The following is a 20,089-nucleotide window of genomic DNA, read 5'->3' as shown; positions in this document are numbered from 1 at the left end:
GGTTTTCCCCATGGTTGTCAAGAATAAATTTTGTTGTAACTTTCCTGTTATAGTTATTAAGAAAGATTTGTATATGATTTTATAAATATGGATAATGAATTGTAATATTTTAAAAATAGAGCACTATAATGTTTTATTAGAAAATAACTTATAATTAAAGTAGTGACTTACACCATTTCATTAGTATCTAAATTTTTATATTGCTTTATTAGTATACTATATTGATTATATTAAAATGAAATGATGAATGTTATGGAGTTATTGATGAGATGTTCTAGATGAATTGGATTGATGATTGATATAGATTTGAGAAAATTACATTGATGTCGACATTTGAGATTGTTATATATTAGGGGAAACTCTATTGATATTTTGATAGGAATGTACGAAACAATTTCTTTTTTTTTTTAACAATCATGACTTGATATGTAGTCAGACATTGATATAAAAATTGGTATCGTTACATATATATTGAGCAACATTACTATAAATAAAAAGCTTAGGGTGTTGAAGTGATTTAACAAATGTAGTTAACTTAAGGTAAAGGTTGCAATTTATGGATAGGGAATAATGAACATGCAGTTGTTGAGATCACGGTGTATTCTTGAGTGATAGCCTATGATGTTAAATGAAGAAAATAAGTTACCTTAACAAGACAAATTGTGTAGTTTTCAAAGGATCAAAATGATGGTATTATAATTAAAAAGGATAAACTAGTCGTAAGTGCAAGGATTAACTCTAATAATCTCAAATGGATATCAATCAATTCAACAATCCTTACTTGGATGCCAATTATTCTGGCATTTTCATTTGGAAGCCAATAATCCAAGTAATCTCAAATTGATACCAATCAATCTAGTGATTTTTGGATTCCAATTATTCCAGCATTTTCATTTGAAAGCCAATAATTTTAGTAATTTCAAGGATACCAATCAATTTGATGATCCTTACTTGAATGCCAATCATTATGGCATTCATGTTTGGAAGCCAATAACTCCGATAATCCTAAATAGATACTAATTAATCTGACAACCTTACTCAGATGCCAATTATTTCTTCTTCTTTTTTCTTTCATCATAATTTCTTACTTCAACATATAAAATGTCAATCACTATGAATTCCATAAGGTAATTATATAAAAGGAAATAACATTTTATTATTGACTTTTAATGGAAGGATTATTAACTATTGAGGTGTTAAACACCTACTTGAGTTTACTTTCGTCTAACTCACATTGATGGATGTGCAACTTCTCTTATATCATCATAATAATTAAAAATAATTTCAAATCCAAGATCCTTATTATAAAGGTCTTATTTTAAATTTTCATTCAATTCTCATTTTATGTTTAAGAAATTTCATATTTTTTTCTATTCTTGTCACCTTTCAAGTTGCATCACAATTATTTTTAAAGAGCTCTAAAATTTCATTTACTCTCATTAATTCATTATGACCATAAATTCTATCATGAGACCAATCCTAGGTTTAATTGGTCCTAATATAAAATTTCAATATTTTCATAAAATTTTCTTCTAGTTTCATTCATTTTATTTTACTTGCTCTCAATACTTAAACTTACTTTACCTTTTTATTCCTCCCTCCTTATTTGGCCAAACATCGCGTTATAGAAATATGAGTTTCTAATTAATTTTTTTAAATAGCAATAATCTATTGTTAGTTAGAATGAACGATTAATTCACATTAGCATAATTAATCAGTCAAATGATCGATTAATTCACATTAGCATAATTAATCAGTCAACCAACTATTACTAATTTTATTGGTGTTTCTAATTATTGAACAATCAATTAACTGATTTAATTGACTTAGTAGATAATTTTATTGTTTTTCCTGTCAATCCATTGACCGGCTCGTTTGATAATCCTAAAAGATCAATTGGTTATGCAGTGCATGAGGCATCAATTCAATTTTTTGTTGAAAGGTTGTTGTCTCAACAAAAAATCCAAAATCTGATAAACAATATGTATAGGAAGGAAAGGTCAATGCAAGCTCATATACCATAAGAGAGGAGACAGGCCCTGAAAATCTCATTTCTAAAGGAACTCTCCTTATGCCGTATCTTAAAGTTTAGCCTCTTTTTTTCTCAAGTAGCTTGTTTCCATACCAAAGACATCCATAAAATAACATCACTTAACTATAGATATATATAAAACAATTGTATTAAACAATGAATATATTAGATCAAAAATAAAAATTCATATGGAATGTTTATTATAAAATATTAAATTCAATTATTATTAACTAATATTCATATGACTACTTTTATATTTTCAAAACATTTAGAAAAACCAATAGAAAATTAAGATACCATATATATTTTTTAATTTAATTAGAAAAAACATATGATGTATTAGATTGATAAAAGATTCCACCACCAGCTAACACAAAAACTAACATTAACGTTGCCTCCTCAACAAAGCACCCCTCTCGCCATCATAAAAAGAACCCCACCAGAACATATCTCCATCGCCTGTGTTCGGCCCGCCAACAGCCGACAGCACCTCGCGGTTGTTGCATGAGGCCATCATCTGCGATGACTGGTAAAGCTGCGACCTTGTTGTTGTTTTTGCATTCATGAAGTTGAGGGCTAGCGTCATAGGCTTCACAGATCTATGCAACTGGTTGCTTGATAAATCCTTGAGAAGCTGAGTCATAATACCATCACAGTAAGGTAAAATTTTATCTTCCAATGCCCTGCAAATATCACCCACCACACCGACAATCACAGCACAGACTTGATACTCAAAATTCTGAAGGCCCATTTCTAGGTACTTGTAAAACTCTGGCATGTATTTTGCAAAATCAGGACCAGTTGCAGAGGTAAGGGCTCCTATGGCTAACATGGCCTCCTCGTGCACAGTTGCACTTCTACAAGCACAGACCCTCAAGAAGAGCCCCACTATGTGATCTGCATATTGTATGAACACATACTTAGTTGGCTCAGAGGAGCCTAACTTCTGAATTATGACCTGTAGGCAACCGCAGAGAAGCCCTTGCAATTCACCCTGCTTCTCTCTCTCATCAGAAGGAAGCTTCTGCCCTTCAAGAGTATTGTGAAGCTCCGTCATGATGACAGGAACCAGTTGTAGCTCCATTGGTGCTGTTTCATCAGTCGAGCATCTCACCACCTCATTCAACATTTCATGTGCAGCAGTCCTTAATCGGGACTCCCCAGCATCCTCTCTGTGGGTAACAGTGAGAAGTGCCTAGACAATTTCCTGGAAGTAAGGAGTAAGAGGAGATGATGGGGTCGCCTTTTCATAACCCTGGGTAAGGAAATAGAGGGCACCGCATGCCTTCTCTACTACATTGGCAACGTCCTTCATGCTCTGGAGTAGCGCAGTGACAATTTATTGGCAATTTGCTTGAGTAGTTATCGGTGTATCCACAGCTGAACCATGGAGGAATTCAAAGATTCGACCAAGGGTCCAAGCAGTTGTATCCTTTACATGGTTATTTGGATCCTTTGTCAAAGCAGTCAGCTTGAAGTTCAAAGCAATATTAACAAGAGGCGTTAGTTTCTCAAGGGAAGGACCTTCCAAGATCGAGCCAAATGCATAAGGAAGCTGCCTCTTTATACCTCCAATATGGTTTTGTAATGTTATCCTCAATGAATTGCATAACAAGCTGCACAATATCATCTCCCATAGTCCTTGCAACCAAACCAAGGCATGTTCCACCAGCCATTGCAATATTCCAAGCTCCTTCATCTTGATCCTGAGCCTCCTCTTGCTTTAGGAGAGTCTCCAACAACATTGAGGCCAAAGCAGGGGGAGCCTGCATAATAAAGTAAAAGCAAGGAATATCAGAATCCCCAGTGAAATCACCCCCATATTCTTCCAAGATATTTATCTCCTCGTCACCTATTGAACTCCAGAATTCAATTGCTTGAAGGGCTACAGGTTCTTCATCTTCCCTCACGGCCTTTGCCGTGATGTTAAAGATATCCTAAATATAAGGAGCCAATTTCTCATAGTATGTTGATGAAATAAAGACAAGACACTCATAAGTAGCTTGTCTTATCTTCATTTCTGGGGACAAAGTTGCCTCATGATATAATCAAGCTCCATATCATTGATGTAGTTTGCCTGAGCAAATCCAAGTGCATTGTACAGTGCTCGTGTTGCAGCAAGCCTAACATCGTTGTTTCCTTCAGATGCGTTCATGCCCTGAACTACTGCTGTAAGTATCTTGTTTACATGGTCTTGATCTACAACATCATATTAGACTTCCCCGCACAAATATCCAAGAGTCTCTGAAGTAGCTTGTTTGACATGAGCAGGTAACTGATGAATATTGGATAAAAGTGATCCAATCAGCTTTGGCCACTGGCTTTGAGGCTATAAAATCAAGAGGGGTACAAATAGTTAAATACTGAAGTTTACCATGCCTTGCCCTCACAAAAAGCCACCGCCCAGATAATATTTTTCGCGTTCTTCCTTTCCTTTTTATCTACTCTGCGTCTGTCTCCATCTCAAAACTCAAAAGCTGAGCCAACCCCAAGTCCCACATTATCTAGATTCTAGCCGAACACAAACCCACCTCTCCATCTCCCTAGCTTCTCTCTTTACTTCTGCGCAAGCCGTTGCAATCCTTCTTTATTCTTGCAAGTTGCAGCAGAAGGAGAGGGCTCCTTTATTAGAGAAAAGACGGCAAGGTAAATTTTATTCCTATGGTTTACATAAGGTACCATGTCAGCCCGTGAAGTTCAAAAATTCCTATTTTCAGTCTTAAAATTTGAAATTTCTTTTAAATTACAGTGGGTTGGATTCGGGTTTCTTGTTTTTACTTCACTTTTGATGAAGATTTGAGGGTAAGTGGTGAAAGTCTTTGTTGAGGTTCTGTTTATGTGTTATTTGTCCTCTTTTAGATAAATAGATAATAGGTTTGAGTTATTCTTCATTTTGATGGATGAAATTGGGGTTGAATTTGGATTGTAGGCAAAGAGTTCGATAAAATGCCTAATTGACTTTATTATACTCCCCGACTTCCCAACTCTACTCCTCCTGCTTTCATATCATGATATAAAATTCTGTAACTTGTTGTCACCATTAATGACGATGATTGGTCTTGCTGTTGTGGTTGCTGCTGTTGTTGGGTTCTTGAAAACCTGTTGTTGTTGAACATGTCGTTGCCTCCTTGTCCACGGTGACAGTAATAATTGCTGTTGTTGTTATTGTTGTATCTAGGTTTGGTTGTCCTAGTCATGCTATTATTGTTGAGGTTGTCATTGTCATAAACTTAATGGTCATGGTAGTAGTTTCTCTTGGATCTAAATCTGTCCATTTTCTTGAAACCCCCCCAACAAAATGCAAAGGTTTATACACTAAAGATCTGCCTGTTCCTCTCTTTCTCTGATCCTTAGATTTTTCAAATGTTAAGGGTTTGATTCTTTCTTGCAATACAAGACTTCTAGTTTTAATGTCCACGAGGTGATAAATGAATTTGTATATAACCTGTTCAGTTGATGCGTTTTGTATTAGTGGTTGATGATTGTAAAAGTTGTGTTCATCCTTTGAAAGTTGGTTGTTTCTATAGCAACTGTATATTGGTAAGATTTGCTGTAAAATCAATTTTTCACTCAGCTAAGGGAAGAAGTGGCTACAAGGGACCATTCTTCCTTTGCATCAAATGACACAGTAAGGTTCCTTGGAGAATTTGATGAATGCATGGTAAGTAATTCATGTTGCAAATGGTTTTAATAAGTGCATGCCTAAACAACCTAAAATTGAATGCTAGTTTGTTTTTCATGCTCTGTATTTTTATTGTTTTATTTTAATATTCATCCCTCTCACCCTTCGATCTATAAACTAATTTAGTTATTTGTATGTCTGTGTGTACATATATATGTATCTGTGTTACGGCTTGTTTTGGATTAGGAGGTGAGGGATAATTAGTAAGCTTTTGCTTGTGTTTGAAATTTTGTGAATGGATTAGGTCCCCATGTGAGTCAGTTAAGAGTGATTAAGACTCAGTTGGTTTGTGTCCTCAGGACAATAGTTATATTTTTAATTTGTTTGGTAAACATAAAAGATAATTGGGCTCTGCAATGCAATTTAAGCCTCAAAACATAATTTTTGGAATTTGAAATGTGTTCTTAAACAAGCCTGTAAACATGAACATAAAAATTCAAGCTGTAGATTCATATGTAATGGTGTATGATTCCAAGTTTGAATGATCCTAGGATAACTGTTACGGGGGTTGTTAGTGATGAAGATGGGTTTGATTTTGTGGCTTTTAGATGTTGAAGGTAGTGGTGATTGAGAAGCTGGTCCTAGGCGTTACCCCAGTGTTGTTTCACTGGCCTTAGAGGCTAGTGTTGGGTTTTTTGGAATTCCAAAGGTTGTTAATAAGCTAGTCTCTTAACTCATCATTTTATCTTCAATTTTTACCGGAGGCTAGTGTTTGGTTTGCTGGATATGGTGATGATTGATGAAGATTACAGATTGAAATTAATAAAGATTGAAGAATGAAGAATTAGGAGTGGACTTGTGAGTTATGAGTGTTCTTGTGGGAGGCAGTGAGGATTGAAGAGGTGTAGTGTGGGTTAAGTGGCGTGTCTATATGAAGGATGGCTCTGAGGGTTAGTAGCTTAGAATATAAAGTAATTTTTTTTTATTATTTATAGAACCTTTTTTTTTTAAATTTGAACCAGTTTGGTTTGGTTGGGGTTCATCAGTTTCAGTATTACGAAACCAAACCGAACTGAAAGTTTTTCTAAATATTCTAATCGGTTTAATTGGTTTTTTTCATAGTTTAGTTTTTTCGGTTGATTTTTAATTAAGATACCATATTTGTTTTAATTTAATTAGAAAAAACATGACGTATTAGATTGATAAAAGACTCCACCACCAGCAAACACAAAAACTAACACCAACACCGCCTCCTTCCCTACAGACCACCCCTCTCTCCATCATAAAAAAGACCCCACCAGAACACATCTCCATTGTCGTTGTTCAGCTCGCCAACACCTTGTGGTTGCTGCTCGAAGCCATCATCTGCGATCACCGGTAAAGCTTCAATCTTGTTGTTGTTTTTGTGTTAAGGGCTAATCTCAATTTGTGTCCATTGCTCTTTTCAATGTCTTGTCACAACTGCTCCTTAGCTGAGTTGATTTTTTTCTTTGAAGTGATATTCATTGTTACATTAGTTGCGTGTTTTTTTGAATACTTGTTTGGGACGAGAGTGAAAGTTGAGGGCAAAATTAGTTCCTTCTTTGATTACAAACATTGATTTGAGATTTGATGAATGGACTGGTTCTCGGAACTTTACTTGAGAGACTTCGGTTCCGTTGTGGATGGTGTTCATTTTTTGTCCACAAGCATTGATTTCAAGTGCTTATTATATTGATTACAAGCATTGATATAGGTAATTTTTGAGTTTTGAAGTGTACTTATTTTACCTTTATATATTAGAAAGTAACTAGATTTATGACATTGTTGCTGGCCCATTAGAGGGAAGGTTAAAATTTAGGTATTTATAAAGTTGATGTTTGTTTTTAAGCTTGAATTGTAACTCCTGGGTTTTGAATTTTTTGAATTTTTTTGAACGAGAAAGGGGGTTATTCCAGTGTGATCAGCTTGTTGTTTCGATTGTTTTTTCTCCTATGTTTAAATGAAGACTGTTGATTTAGACCTTGGGTTGGATTCATGGTTTAATTTGTAGCATACGTTGATAACTATAAAAAACTAATTGGTTAGAAAAAGTATGCTAGAAGCCATGCGATGCTATTATTTTATCATAATACGCTACTTTATTATCTTAATCCTAAATACACTTATTTTTGGAAATTTTCATAGTTACTGAGAAGTGTTTGAAATTAGGTTTTTCTAAGTTGATATTGTTTTCAGGCCTGGAGGTTTTGACAGATAGGAGAAAGAAGTCAAATTAGGGTATCAAAGAACGAGGAAGAAAGAAATGGAATTTTGCCCAACATGTGGGATGCTATTGCGATATGAGCCGCCAAATATGGGGCAAGCAGCTAGATTTTATTGCCCTACCTGTCCCTATTTTGCTTCGATTGAGAGCAGGGTAAATTATTAATTAGTATAAATTAATTTGGCCTTTTTATTTTCTACATTTGTATTTTTTATTGAATGATGTGATTAACTGCTTTGTTATGATTAGGTTAAGATAAAGAGAAAGCAAAAGCTTGCTAAGAAAGAAATTGAACCTATTTTCTCCCTTGAGGACATGAAGAAAGGCGGTGCTAAACTGATGGTGTTTTCTTTGTCTTTTGTGTTTTTGTGTTATTAGGTATTATCTGTTGTTGTGAAATGAAGGAATTTTTTATAATATTTTGCCACTTTGGAAACTTTGATATTGTATAAGTTGTTGACCTCCTTTTGTTTCTATATTTTCTTAGAACAGTTTTGGGTTTTTTGAATTGAATTAAAATAAAGTAACAAGGTTGGTACCAAGTTCCTAGAATTAATATAGGTTGTGCAAGGGTTGAGTTGAGTTTATAAGGTTAAGCAGTACCTATTAACAATGCAATGAGAGAAATATTGTCCATATTTTGCTAAGATAAGACTAAACCATGATGTTTGATTTCCACAGTTCCAAATGATTCCTAAAGTTTTAACTTAGCATGGAGAGAATTAAACGAAGAATTCAGTTATTGGTGTAGAAAAAATTCAATTTTAGCAGTGCAGATGAAAGCTAACTCAGAATTTTTTTTTCTTGGTGTTCTTTCTCAATCTTTGTATCTTTTTTGTCTCATTTCCCTTCTTTTTTAATGGCAACAACATGTCCCCATTGCAACTTTGGAAGGGCATGTTTCCAGCAGATACAGATTAGATCAGCTGATGAGCTAGCAACAACATTTTACTTCTGCTTGAATAAGAAGTGTGGGATGATGTGGCGTGAGGACTGAGGACTGCAATATGTCTTGTAAACCTCACAAATTACACGCACATCTTCACATATCTTGAGTTTCCATCCTCGGATGCTTCAAAGTTTTTTAGTTAGCATGTTTTTGTGTACAATGTTATAGATTTGAGACATCAGTTTATACTAGAGAAGTTGCTAAAAATGTTCCGACTTCCAAGCAAATAGCTTAGCTTTAGGTTCTTTTCTCTTGATTGATTCTGGAGTTTTTTCATTTCTTCAGGGTTCCTCTTGTTTCGGGCTTATTAACATAAATAAAAATAATTTTCATTCAAGAGAAAATCATAACAATAATTACCTTTCAACTTAATCAAATCACATTGATTAGCTTCTCAATTTTATTAATAAATGATAAAAAAAAATCCCATCAATATGATAAAATAAAAGAGAAAAGCTTGGTAATGGGATTCACATCTTTGAATGCAGGGAGTTAAAGAATGAAATATACTTTTATTAAAGGTTTTTCTTTTCAATCATTATCTCATGATCAAAGAATAAAGAAGAATAAAGATGATAATTTTATGAGGAAAAAGAAAAACAGAAGAAAGAAGACCAACCAGTTGAAACCTAGACAAGTCTAGCTATTTCTTGTAAAATTTCATGGGTTGGGGACTGCTTATCCCGTTAAAAAAGGAGCCTAATTTCATTTCTAAGCTTGTGTCACTCTAATGCAGTCTAGCTTATGTTTGTTCGGTAATAATATGTATAATATTTTTTGAACTACTATTTTATATATTAAATTTTATTTATTTTTAATATTATCACAACTATTAAAAAACATAATATTTTCCTTTCAAAAAAAAGTTCAAGCAACAAATAAGACATTGTCTTGTGTATTTTATAGTTTATACTTGTGGTTTCAAAAGTAAATTATTTATAGAAATGATCAAAAAAAGACTTTGGTTTACATTAGGTTTCATTAAATTTGAAAATATTTTTTATATATATTTTAAGATATGTTAGTGTCAAAAATAACTTTTTTTAAAATAAAAAATATTATTTTGATGTATTTATGAGCAAAAACACTTTAAAAAAACAACTACTACCACACTCTATAACACCCCTTTTATCTATTAATTTGTGACTTATATGATCTAGTAAAATTAAGGTTTGAAGTGGTTTTAATTTTTTATTCAAATCAAAAACAAAATCGTTTGGTTTTTTTTTTTCTTACATAATTTCTTTTTATAAAATCACGTTGTTTGGGAAAAAAAAAACAATAAACACAGTTTAACCCACTTGTTTAGCCTGTGACATGATGTTTGGGCTGGATCATTATTCGGGCCGGTCCTATAACAATTTCTACTGGTGGAGTTGTACGTGCCCGACCACTTCAGCTCTATCTAGCCGGAACAGGAAGGGAAGAGTGAAATTGCAAAATAAAAACCAATCACTCACTCCCTCACTTTGCAGCTTCTCTATCGTAAGCCTCTCTCTCATCTTTCTTCTACTGATTGAGTTTTGTATGCTTGATGAGTTTATTGACATGAGTTTTGTCTCCTCTAAGACGGGTTTGCTTTATATTTTTGCTCACTACTTGGATTTAGTTGCTTCTTTTGATTTTTTTTCTTCGATTTCTGAAATTGATGTAGCCAGTGACTTGATGGGTTTCATTTCAACCTTTTCTAGAGGAAAGGAAATTAATTTTTTTGTAAGGATTGATTTAGAGTGTTGTATAATTGAAAATGTTTTGATTTTTTAAAGAGAGGATTACAAAATCAACTTGTTAATTCAATTGTTTATATGGGAAAGAGTGTTGATTTTGGTATTGGGTTTTATTGGTGATAAGTTGTCTTGTCTGTAACCGGGTAACCTACGAAAAGTAGGTACACGTTGTACTTCAACTTTTATGGCATTGTTGTCTTAATCTTAAAAGAAGATGATTTTTTAAGAATATTTGTAGTTACAAAGAAGTTTTTGTTGAGCTTGAGATTCTTGCTTGAAGTAGTCATTGCTGAGAGGAATTTTAGGATGGAAGCTACTTGGCTCTTGCCAAAAGCAAACGAATGTTTAAGTTTGTTTAGTTGTTGTTGTTTTTTAAAATAAATTTGTGTTAAAATATATGTTAATAATATTTTTTATTTTTAAAAATATATATTATTTTTGACATTAGCACATTAAAATGATTTAAAAACATTAAAAAATATATTAATTTAAAGTTAATAAAAAAAATTCAAACTTTTTCAAAAATATTTTTGAAACGTATAAATAAACAGGCTTTATATAAATTAAATATCTTATTTTTTATGATTATTATTTTATTCTTATTTGTTATGCTTTTTTTAGCTACAACTAATTAACTAGGTAGAGTAGGTAAAATTGTATTAGATGTTACGTGATACAAAATTTCTTGATACTAAATGAGTTGGGTCTTTCCAGAGGCTCTTGTTGTTCCAAGGAAATATAAATATTATTCAGCCTTTCTTGTTGTTACAAGGGGATATAAAATTAATTGTATTAAACATTGAATACATTATATCAAAAATGAAAATTCATGTGGAATGTTTATTATAAAATATTAAATTCAATTACTATTAAATTAATATTAACTAATATTCATATGAATACTTTTATATTTTTCAAAATATTCAAAACATTTGGAAAACCTCAATTGAAAATTAAGATACCATATTTTTTTATAATTTAATTAGAAAAAACATGACTAATTAGATTGATAAAAGACTCTACCACCAGCTAACTCAAATGTTAACATCGACATCATAAAAAAGATCCCACCAGAACACATCTCCATCGTCGTTGTTTGCCCCCCTAGCACCTTGCGGTTGCTGCTTGAGGCCATCATCTACGATCACTGGTAAAGCTCGGATCTTGTTATTGTTTTTGCGTTGATGAAGTTGAGGGCTAACCTCAATTTTTGTCCATTGCTTTGGTTAATGTTGCTAAGTTGATTTTTTTTTTTTGAAGTGATATTCATTATTATCTCATTTGCGTGTTTTTTTGAATACTTGTTTGGGACGAGAGTGAAAGTTGAGAGCAGAATTAGTTTCTTCTTTGATTACAAATATTAAAAAAATACCCTTGGATGCAAGGCTCAGGGAATTTAAAATTAGGGGCAATTTTGTTAATCCAATTTTAAAATTAAAGTAAAAATTAAAAAATTCCCCCTCAAAGTTAATTAAATGAAGATAAATTTTAAGAGCAATTTAATAATCTTACTGTGTAATAAAAATATAAGCTGATTATAATATCTCTTATGAATTTAGCATAGATAAATGTTATCTATAAATTTACTGTGCAAATTCTAAATTAAACTATAAGTACGTGTAGTGTTTAATTCATTCCTGTTAGATTTTTTAATGTTTTATATTAAATGTGTTTTTGAAGGGAATGAAAGTCACTTATCGTGAAATATATATTTTTTAAAAAATTAATTTTTTGTGTTTTTTAAAATAAGCTTCACAAGTTGCTTTTTTTTTAATAAATATAAATGTCCGAACTAGTGTATATCTCGATTAATTTTATGAATCTTAAGATTATATAAATCTATAATAATCCTAAAAACACTTAAATTTATAATCATTAAAAAAATAAATCTAAAACTTAATAAGTTAAACTACCTAAACGATTTTGTATTTGTTTTTCTAAACCTTGTGAGAAACTATCAACTAATTTTAATCTTCTCTTCTATGGTATATTTGAAGGTGTGGATTATAAGGAAACGTTTGGTTCGAAAGGCACTTGACATTATTTTGAGCCTATTCATGAGTGAGAATAGAGAAGTAATGTTATTTCAATTATAAAATTATTTGTTTCTTTTCCCTTTTCAATGAAAGTTTATATTACTGGATTTCAATTTATTGAGATTAAAACTTATTTAATCAACACCGGTAAATTTAAATTAATATATCAAATTCTTAATTACCACTAAATATCAAGATTTTCTTGAGATCATAATATAATCTATAAAAAAATAAATTAAAATAAATCTTAAAATCTAATACCCAATATTAAGTTTTATTTAGAATTATTTTTTATTTAATAATATGATAAAAACTAGATGTTAAAAAAAACTAAACATTAACCCAATGCCAGTATGTTTTTTCTAAAATCGTGATAACTTTAAATAAAGTAAATCATGAAATTCAATTCATAATAAATTTTTTTTCTTAAACTATTCTTTATTTAATAATATAATAAAAAAAAATGTAAACTAAGTATAATATCAAAATGTTTTTTCAAGACATAAAAAAATCAAAATAAATAATAGAATTTAATTCTCTTAAATCTAATATTAAAAATAGAAAAAAGAGCATATATATTACTATTCTACGAATAGTAACATGTGAGCAGTCAAATGATAATTAGAATTGTATAATGAGTTTCGTTATAAATAAATGAGAAAAAAAAAAAGAGTAAATAATTTTGTACCATGACCTAAATATTAATGTAGCTACCCACCATCATGAAAATCGTGGTTCGGTATTATGTTAATCTATTTGATAATATAATTGTAATTATTTATATTAAATAATATTTTTTTTAAGATTAGCGCATAAAAATGATACTAAACATATAAAAAAATTAATTTTTAATAAAAAAAATTAAATTCTTTTTAAAATTATAGCTACAACCACGTTTCTAAATACTTTCATAAAAATTTCTGCCTAATTTTTTTTTAATCAATTTAGTTAACATTGATAATCAAGATTTTATACACTTTACAACAAGATAGCAATAACTATTATTAATTAAGGGAGTATTTTAAAATTGGGATAGCAATTATTGTTTTAAATATATTAAAATATTTTTTTATTTTTTAAAAATTATTTTTTAATATCAATATATTAAAATTATCTAAAAATTAAAAAATAATAAAAAAATAAAAAAACCATATTTTAAATAGCTGTTTAAGAAAGTTATAAAAATATTATGTTTTATTTTTTTATTCAATGACTAGTGTAGAAAAAAAAAAAAAAGTGCTGTGTAAATCAGCGTCTGACGCAAGTCAATGCCCCCACAAAGGCACAAACAGTGATATTAGCAAAGGCCATAAATAGAAGACCGGCTTTAGGTAATCTCATATTGTCCGGTCTTGTCCCTGCGTACAAAGTCGGGGGATTAGCGCCTCGCATTTGTCAAGCTAAAGCAGCCTCAACACTGGAGGACAAATGGTAAAAGAATCAATTCAATTATCTCTCAGCTCTCCTCCGTGATCCTTAATTTATTAATGGTCGTTGCCTTTTCTCTTCCTTTATCGATCCATTTGCCATCGTTTCTTCAGGTTAGTACTCCCTCTCCCTCTCCCTCTCCCTCTATATCATTTGTTTCTGTTTGGTTGCTGAGAAAACAGATAAGGAAACGTTTGGCTTTTTCTTATTGTTTTTGGTTTAAGTGTTGAATAGATAGATTTTTTTTTTTTGCAGTGAATTAAAACCTAGGTTGTGTTTTCTGATTGACTGTCAATTTTTATCTTAAAAAATATCTTCGAGAGGTGAGATTTGGTAACTTTCTTAGAAAATTTGGTTTGACTTTTGTAACTTTCTTAGTAACCAAACAGATCAACTCTTCTTAGTATCTCCTTTTCTCTGATCAACTTTTTGCTTGTTACAACTTTGGTTTTTTTTTTTTTTTCTCTTTTTCTTTAAATAATTAGTCTGATTGGTTAATGATGTTTAAATTTTTTCTTTTAAAAAAAAAAAATGGCGTGTGTGTGGCTTTGTTCTGGTTTAGCTGAGTGAGTAGTAACTGATCTAGTCTATCTATGTGTTCATGTTCAATATACATGCTGAACCTGTTCAGTTGATGCGTTTTGTATTAGTGGTTGATAATTGTAAAAGTTGTGTTCATCCTTTGAAAGTTGGCTGTTTCTATAGCAACTGTATATTGGTAGGATTTGCTGTAAAATCAATTTTTCACTCAGACTGCTAAGGGAAGAAGTAGCTACAAGGGACCATTCTTCCTTTGCATCAAATGACACAGTAAGGTTCCTTAGAGAATTTGATGAATGCATGGTAAGTAATTCATGTTGCAAATGGTTTTAATAAGTGCATGCCTAAACAACCTAAAATTGAATGCTAGTTTGTTTTTCATGCTCTGTATTTTTATTGTTTTATGTTAATATTCATCCCTCTCACCCTTCGATCTACAAACTCATTTAGTTATTTGTATGTCTGTGTGTGCATATACATGTATCTGTGTTACAGCCTGTTTTGGATTAGGAGGTGAGGGATAATTAGTAAGCTTTTGCTTGTGTTTGAAATTTTGTGAATGGATTAGGTTCCCATTTGAGTCAGTTAAGAGTGATTAAGACTCAGTTGGTTTGTGTCCTCAAGACAATAGTCCTATTTTTAATTTGTTTGGTAAACATAAAAGATAATTGGGCTCTGCAATGCAGTTTAAGCCTCAAAACATAATTTTTGGAATTTGAAATGTGTTCTTAAACAAGCCTGTAAACATGAACATAAAAATTCAAGCTGTAGATTCATATGTAATGGTGTATGATTCCAAGTTTGAATGATCCTAGGATAATTGTTGTGGGGGTTGCTAGTGATGAAGATGGGTTTGATTTTGTGGCTTTTAGATGTTGAAGGTAGTGGTGATTGAGAAGCTGGTCCTAGGCGTTCCCCCAGTGTTGTTACAGTGGCCTTAGAGCTGGTGTTGGTTTTTTTTGGAATTCCAAAGGTTGTTAATAAGCTATTCTCTTAACTCATCATTTTATCTTCAATTTTTACCGGAGGTTGGTGGTTGGTTTGCTGAATATGGTGATGATTGATGAAGATTACATATTGAAATTAATGAAGATTGAAGAACGAAGAATTAGGAGTGGACTTGTAAGTTGTGAGTCTGCTATGGGAGGCGGTGAGGATTGAAGAGGTGTGGTGTGGGTTGAGTGGCGTGTCTATGTGAAGGACGGCTACAAGGGTTAGTAGCTTAGAATATAAAGTAATTTTTTATTATTTATAGAACCTCTTTTTTTTTTAATCTGAACCAGTTTGGTTTGGTTGGGGTTCATCAGTTTCAGTATTATGAAACCGAACCGAATTGGAAATTTTTCTAAATATTCTAATCGGTTTAATTGATTTTTTTCATGGTTTGGTTTTTTCGGTTGATTTTTAATTAAGATACCATATCTTTTTTAATTTAATTAGAAAAAACATGACGTATTAGATTGATAAAAGACTCCACCACCAGCTAACACAAAAACTAACAGCGCTGCCTCCTTCCCTACAGACCACCCCTCTCTCCATCATAAAAAAGACCCCACCAGAACACATCTCCATTGTTGTTGTTCGGCCCACCAGCACCTTGTAGTTGCTGCTCGAGGCCATCATCTGCGATCACTGGTAAAGCTCCGATCTTGTTGCTGTTTTTGCGTTGATGAAGTTGAGGGCTAACCTCAATTTGTGTCCATTACTCTGGTCAATGTCTTGTCACGGCTGCTCCTTGGTTGAGTTGATTTTTTTCTTTCGAAGTGATATTCATTGTTACCTCAATTGCGTGTTTTTTTGAATACTTGTTTGGAACAAGAGTGAAAGTTGAGGGCGGAATTAGTTCCTTCTTTGATTATAAACATTGATTTGAGATTTGATGAATGGACTGGTTCTCGGAACTATACTTGAGAGACTTCGGTTCCGTTGTAGATGGTGTTCATTTTTATCCACAAGCATTGATTTCAAGTGCTTATTTTATTGATTACAAGCATTGATATAGGCAGTTTTTGAGCTTTGAAGTGTACTTGTTTCACCTTTATATATTAGAAAGTAACTAGATTTATGAGATTGTTATTGGCCCATTAAAGGGAAGGTTAAAATTTAGGTATTTATAAAGTTGATGTTTGTTTTTAAGCTTGAATTGTAACTACTGGGTTTTGAAAGTTTTGAATTTTTTTGAACGAGATAGTGGGTTGTTCGAGTGTAATCAACTTGTTGGTTTGATTGTTTTTTCTTCTATGTTTGAATGAAGATTGTTGATTTAGACCTTGGGTTGGATTCATGGTTTAATTTGTAGCATGCGTTGATAACTATAAAAAACTAATTAGTTAGAAAAAGTATGCTAGAAGCCATGCCATGCTACTATTTTACTATAATACGCTAGTTTATTATCTTAATCCTAAATACATTTACTTTTGGAAATTTTCATAGTTATTGAGAAGTGTTTGAAATTAGATTTTTCTAAGTTGATATTTGTTTTGTTTTCAGGCCTGAAGGTTCTGACTTTTCTAAGATAGGAGAAAGAAGTCAAATTAGGGTATTAAAGAACGAGGAAGAAAGAAATGGAATTTTGCCCAACATGTGGGATGCTATTGCGATATGAGCCGCCAAATATGGGGCAAGTAGCTAGATTTTATTGCCCTACCTGTCCCTATTTTGCTTCGATTGAGAGCAGGGTAAATTATTAATTAGTATAAATTAATTTGGCCTCTTTATTTTCTAGGTTTGTATTTTTAATTGAATGATGTGACTAACTACTCTCTTGTAATTAGGTTAAGATAAAGAGAAAGCAAAAGCTTGCTAAGAAAGAAATTGAACCTATTTTCACCCTCGAGGACATGAAGACAGGCGGTGCTGAAACTGACGGTGCTTTTCTTTGTCTTTTTTCTTTTTGTGTTATTGGTATTATCTGTTGTTGTGGAATGGAGGAATTTTTTATAATATTTTGCCACTTTAAAAACTTTGATATTGTTTAAGTTGCTTACCTCCTTTTGTTTTTGCATTTTTTTATAATAGTTTTGGGTTTTTTGAATTGAATTAGAATGAAGTAACTAGCTTGGTACCAAGTTCCCAAAATTAATATAAGTTGTGCAAGGGTTGAGTTGAGTTTATAAGATTAAGCAGTACCTGTTAACAATGCAATGAGAGAAATACTGTCCATATTTCGCCAAGATAAGACTAAATCATGATGTTCGATTTCCACAGTTTCAAATGATTCCTAAAGTTTTAACTTAGTATGGTAAACGAGGAATTCAGTTATTGGTGTAGAAAGAATTCAATTTTAGCAATTTAGATGAAGGCTAACTCAGAAATTTTTTTTTCTTGGTGTTCTTTCTCAATCTTTGTATCTTTTTTGTCTAATTTCCCTTCTTTCTTGATTGCAGCAACATGTCCTCATTGCAACTTCGGAAGAGCTTGTTTCCAGCAGATACAAATTAGATCAGCTGATGAGCCAGCAACAACATTTTACTTCTGCTTGAATGAGAAGTGTGGTAGGATGTGGCGTGAGGACTGAGGATAGCAATATGTCTTGTAAACCTCATAAATTACATGCACATCTTCACATGTCTTGAGTTTCCATCTTCAGATGCTTCAAAGTTTTCCAGTTAGCATGTTTTTGTGTACGATGTTACAGATTTGAGGCATCAGTTTATACTGGAGAAGCTGCTAAAAATGTTCCGACTTCTAAGCAAATAGCTTAGCTTTAGGTTCTTTTCTCGTGATTGATTCTGGAGTTTTTTCATTTCTTCACGGTTCGCCTTGTTTCGGTCTTATTAACATAAATAAAAATAATTTGCATTCAAGAGAAAATCATAACAATAATTACCTTTCAACTTAATCAAACCGCATTGATTAGCTTCTCTACTTTATTAATAAATGATTAAAAAAATCACATCAATATAATTAGAAAAAAGAGAGCTTAGTAATGGGATTCACATCGCAAATTAAAGAATGAAATATACTTTTATTACAATCAAGTTCTATATTTTTATTAAAGGTTTTTGTTTCCTATCATTATCTCATGATCAAATAATAAAGATGATAATTCTATGAGGAAAAAGAAAAACAGAAGAAGATTAACCAGTTGAAACCTAGACAAGTTTAGCTATTTGTCGCAAAATTTCATGGGTTGGTGACTGCTTATCCCGTTAAAAAAAGAAGCTCAATTTCATTTCTGAGCTTGTATCACTCTAATGCAGTCTAGTTCATGTTTGTTAGGTAACAATATGTATAATATTTTTTGAACTATTATTTTTTATATTAAAATTTATTTATTTTTAATATTATCACAACTATTAAAAAAATTTAAAAAACATAATATTTTCTTTTAAAAAAAAAATAAGTTCAAGCAACAAATAAGATATTTCTTTGTGTATTTTATAGTTTATACATGTGGTCTTAAAAAGTAAATTATTTATAGAAATGATAAAAAAAAAAAAAAAAAAAAAAAAAACTTAGGTGACTTTGGTTTACACAGAAGTTTCATTAAATTTGAAAATATATTTTTATATATTTTTAAGATATGTTAATGTCAAAAATATTTTTTTAAAAATAAAAAAATATATATTTTGATGTATTTATGAGTGAAAAACACTTTAAAAAAACAACCAATACCTCACTCCATAACACCCTTTTATCTATTAATTTGTGACTTATATGATCTAGTAAAATTAAGGTTTGAAGTGGTTTTTAATTTTTTTATTCAAATAAAAACAAAATTGTTTGGGTTTTTTTTTCTTACATAATTTCCCTTTATAAAATCATGTTGTTTGGAAAAATAAAACCAATAAACACAATTTAACCCACTTGCTTAGCCCGTGACATGATGTTTGGGCTAGATCATTATCCGGGCCGGGCCGGTCCTATAACAATTTCTACCGGTGGAGTTGTATGTGCCCGACCACTTCAGCTCTATCTAGCCGGAACTGGAAGGGAAGAGTGAAATTCCAAAATAAAAACCAATCACTCACTCCCTCACTTTGTAGCTACTCTATCGTAAGCCTCTCTCTCACCTTTCTTCTACTGATTAAGTTTTGTATGTTTTATGAGTTTATTGACATGAGTTTTGTCTCCTCTAAGACGAGTTTGCTTTATATTTTTGCTTACTGCTTGGATTTAGCTGCTTCTTTTGATTTTCTTTCTTTGATTTCTGAAATTGATGTAGCCAGTGACTTAAAGGGTTTCATTTCAACCTTATCTAGCGGAAAGGAAATTAATTTTTTTGTAAGGTTTGATTTAGGGTGTTGTATAATTGATAAAGTTATGATTTTTCAAAGAGAGGATTACAAAATCAACTTGTTAATTCAATTGTTTGTATGGGAAAGAGTGTTGATTTTGGTATTGGGTTTGATTGGTGATAAGTAGTCTTGTCTGTAACCGGGTAACCTATGAAAAGTAGGTACACTTTGTATTTCAACTTTTATGGCATTGATGTCTTAATCTTAAAAGAAGATGATTTTTTTTAAGAGTATTTGTAGTTACAAAGAAGTTTTTGTAGAGCTTGAGAT

The 20,089-nt window shown here is 31.6% G+C and overlaps 1 protein-coding gene and 1 pseudogene across 10 annotated transcripts; one reads left to right on the top strand and one right to left on the bottom strand.

The window, feature by feature from the left end:
• Window positions 1-2,417: 2,417 nt before the first annotated feature.
• On the bottom strand, window positions 2,418-4,571 carry LOC118044190 (importin subunit beta-1-like; annotated as a pseudogene).
• Window positions 4,572-4,809: 238 nt separating this feature from the next.
• Window positions 4,810-18,332, top strand: LOC118044149 (uncharacterized). Of its 10 annotated transcripts, none has more exons than XM_035052324.2 (6): window positions 13,947-14,152; window positions 14,792-14,882; window positions 16,102-16,214; window positions 17,070-17,257; window positions 17,354-17,447; window positions 17,966-18,332. In XM_035052324.2, exons 4-6 carry the CDS (start codon window positions 17,144-17,146, stop codon window positions 18,094-18,096), a joined length of 339 nt encoding a protein of 112 aa, XP_034908215.1. In that variant the 5' UTR covers window positions 13,947-14,152; window positions 14,792-14,882; window positions 16,102-16,214; window positions 17,070-17,143; the 3' UTR covers window positions 18,097-18,332. The 10 variants fall into 10 exon arrangements, with proteins under 10 accessions (XP_073263833.1, XP_034908215.1, XP_034908217.1 ...); XM_035052326.2 differs by having other exon boundaries at window positions 14,762-14,882; XM_035052322.2 differs by lacking the exon at window positions 14,792-14,882.
• Window positions 18,333-20,089: the final 1,757 nt, after the last annotated feature.

This window comes from Populus alba, chromosome 2, assembly GCF_005239225.2.
Source record: "Populus alba chromosome 2, ASM523922v2, whole genome shotgun sequence".
NCBI lineage: Eukaryota > Viridiplantae > Streptophyta > Magnoliopsida > Malpighiales > Salicaceae > Populus > Populus alba.
This window is presented reverse-complemented; position numbering and strand designations above follow the sequence as displayed.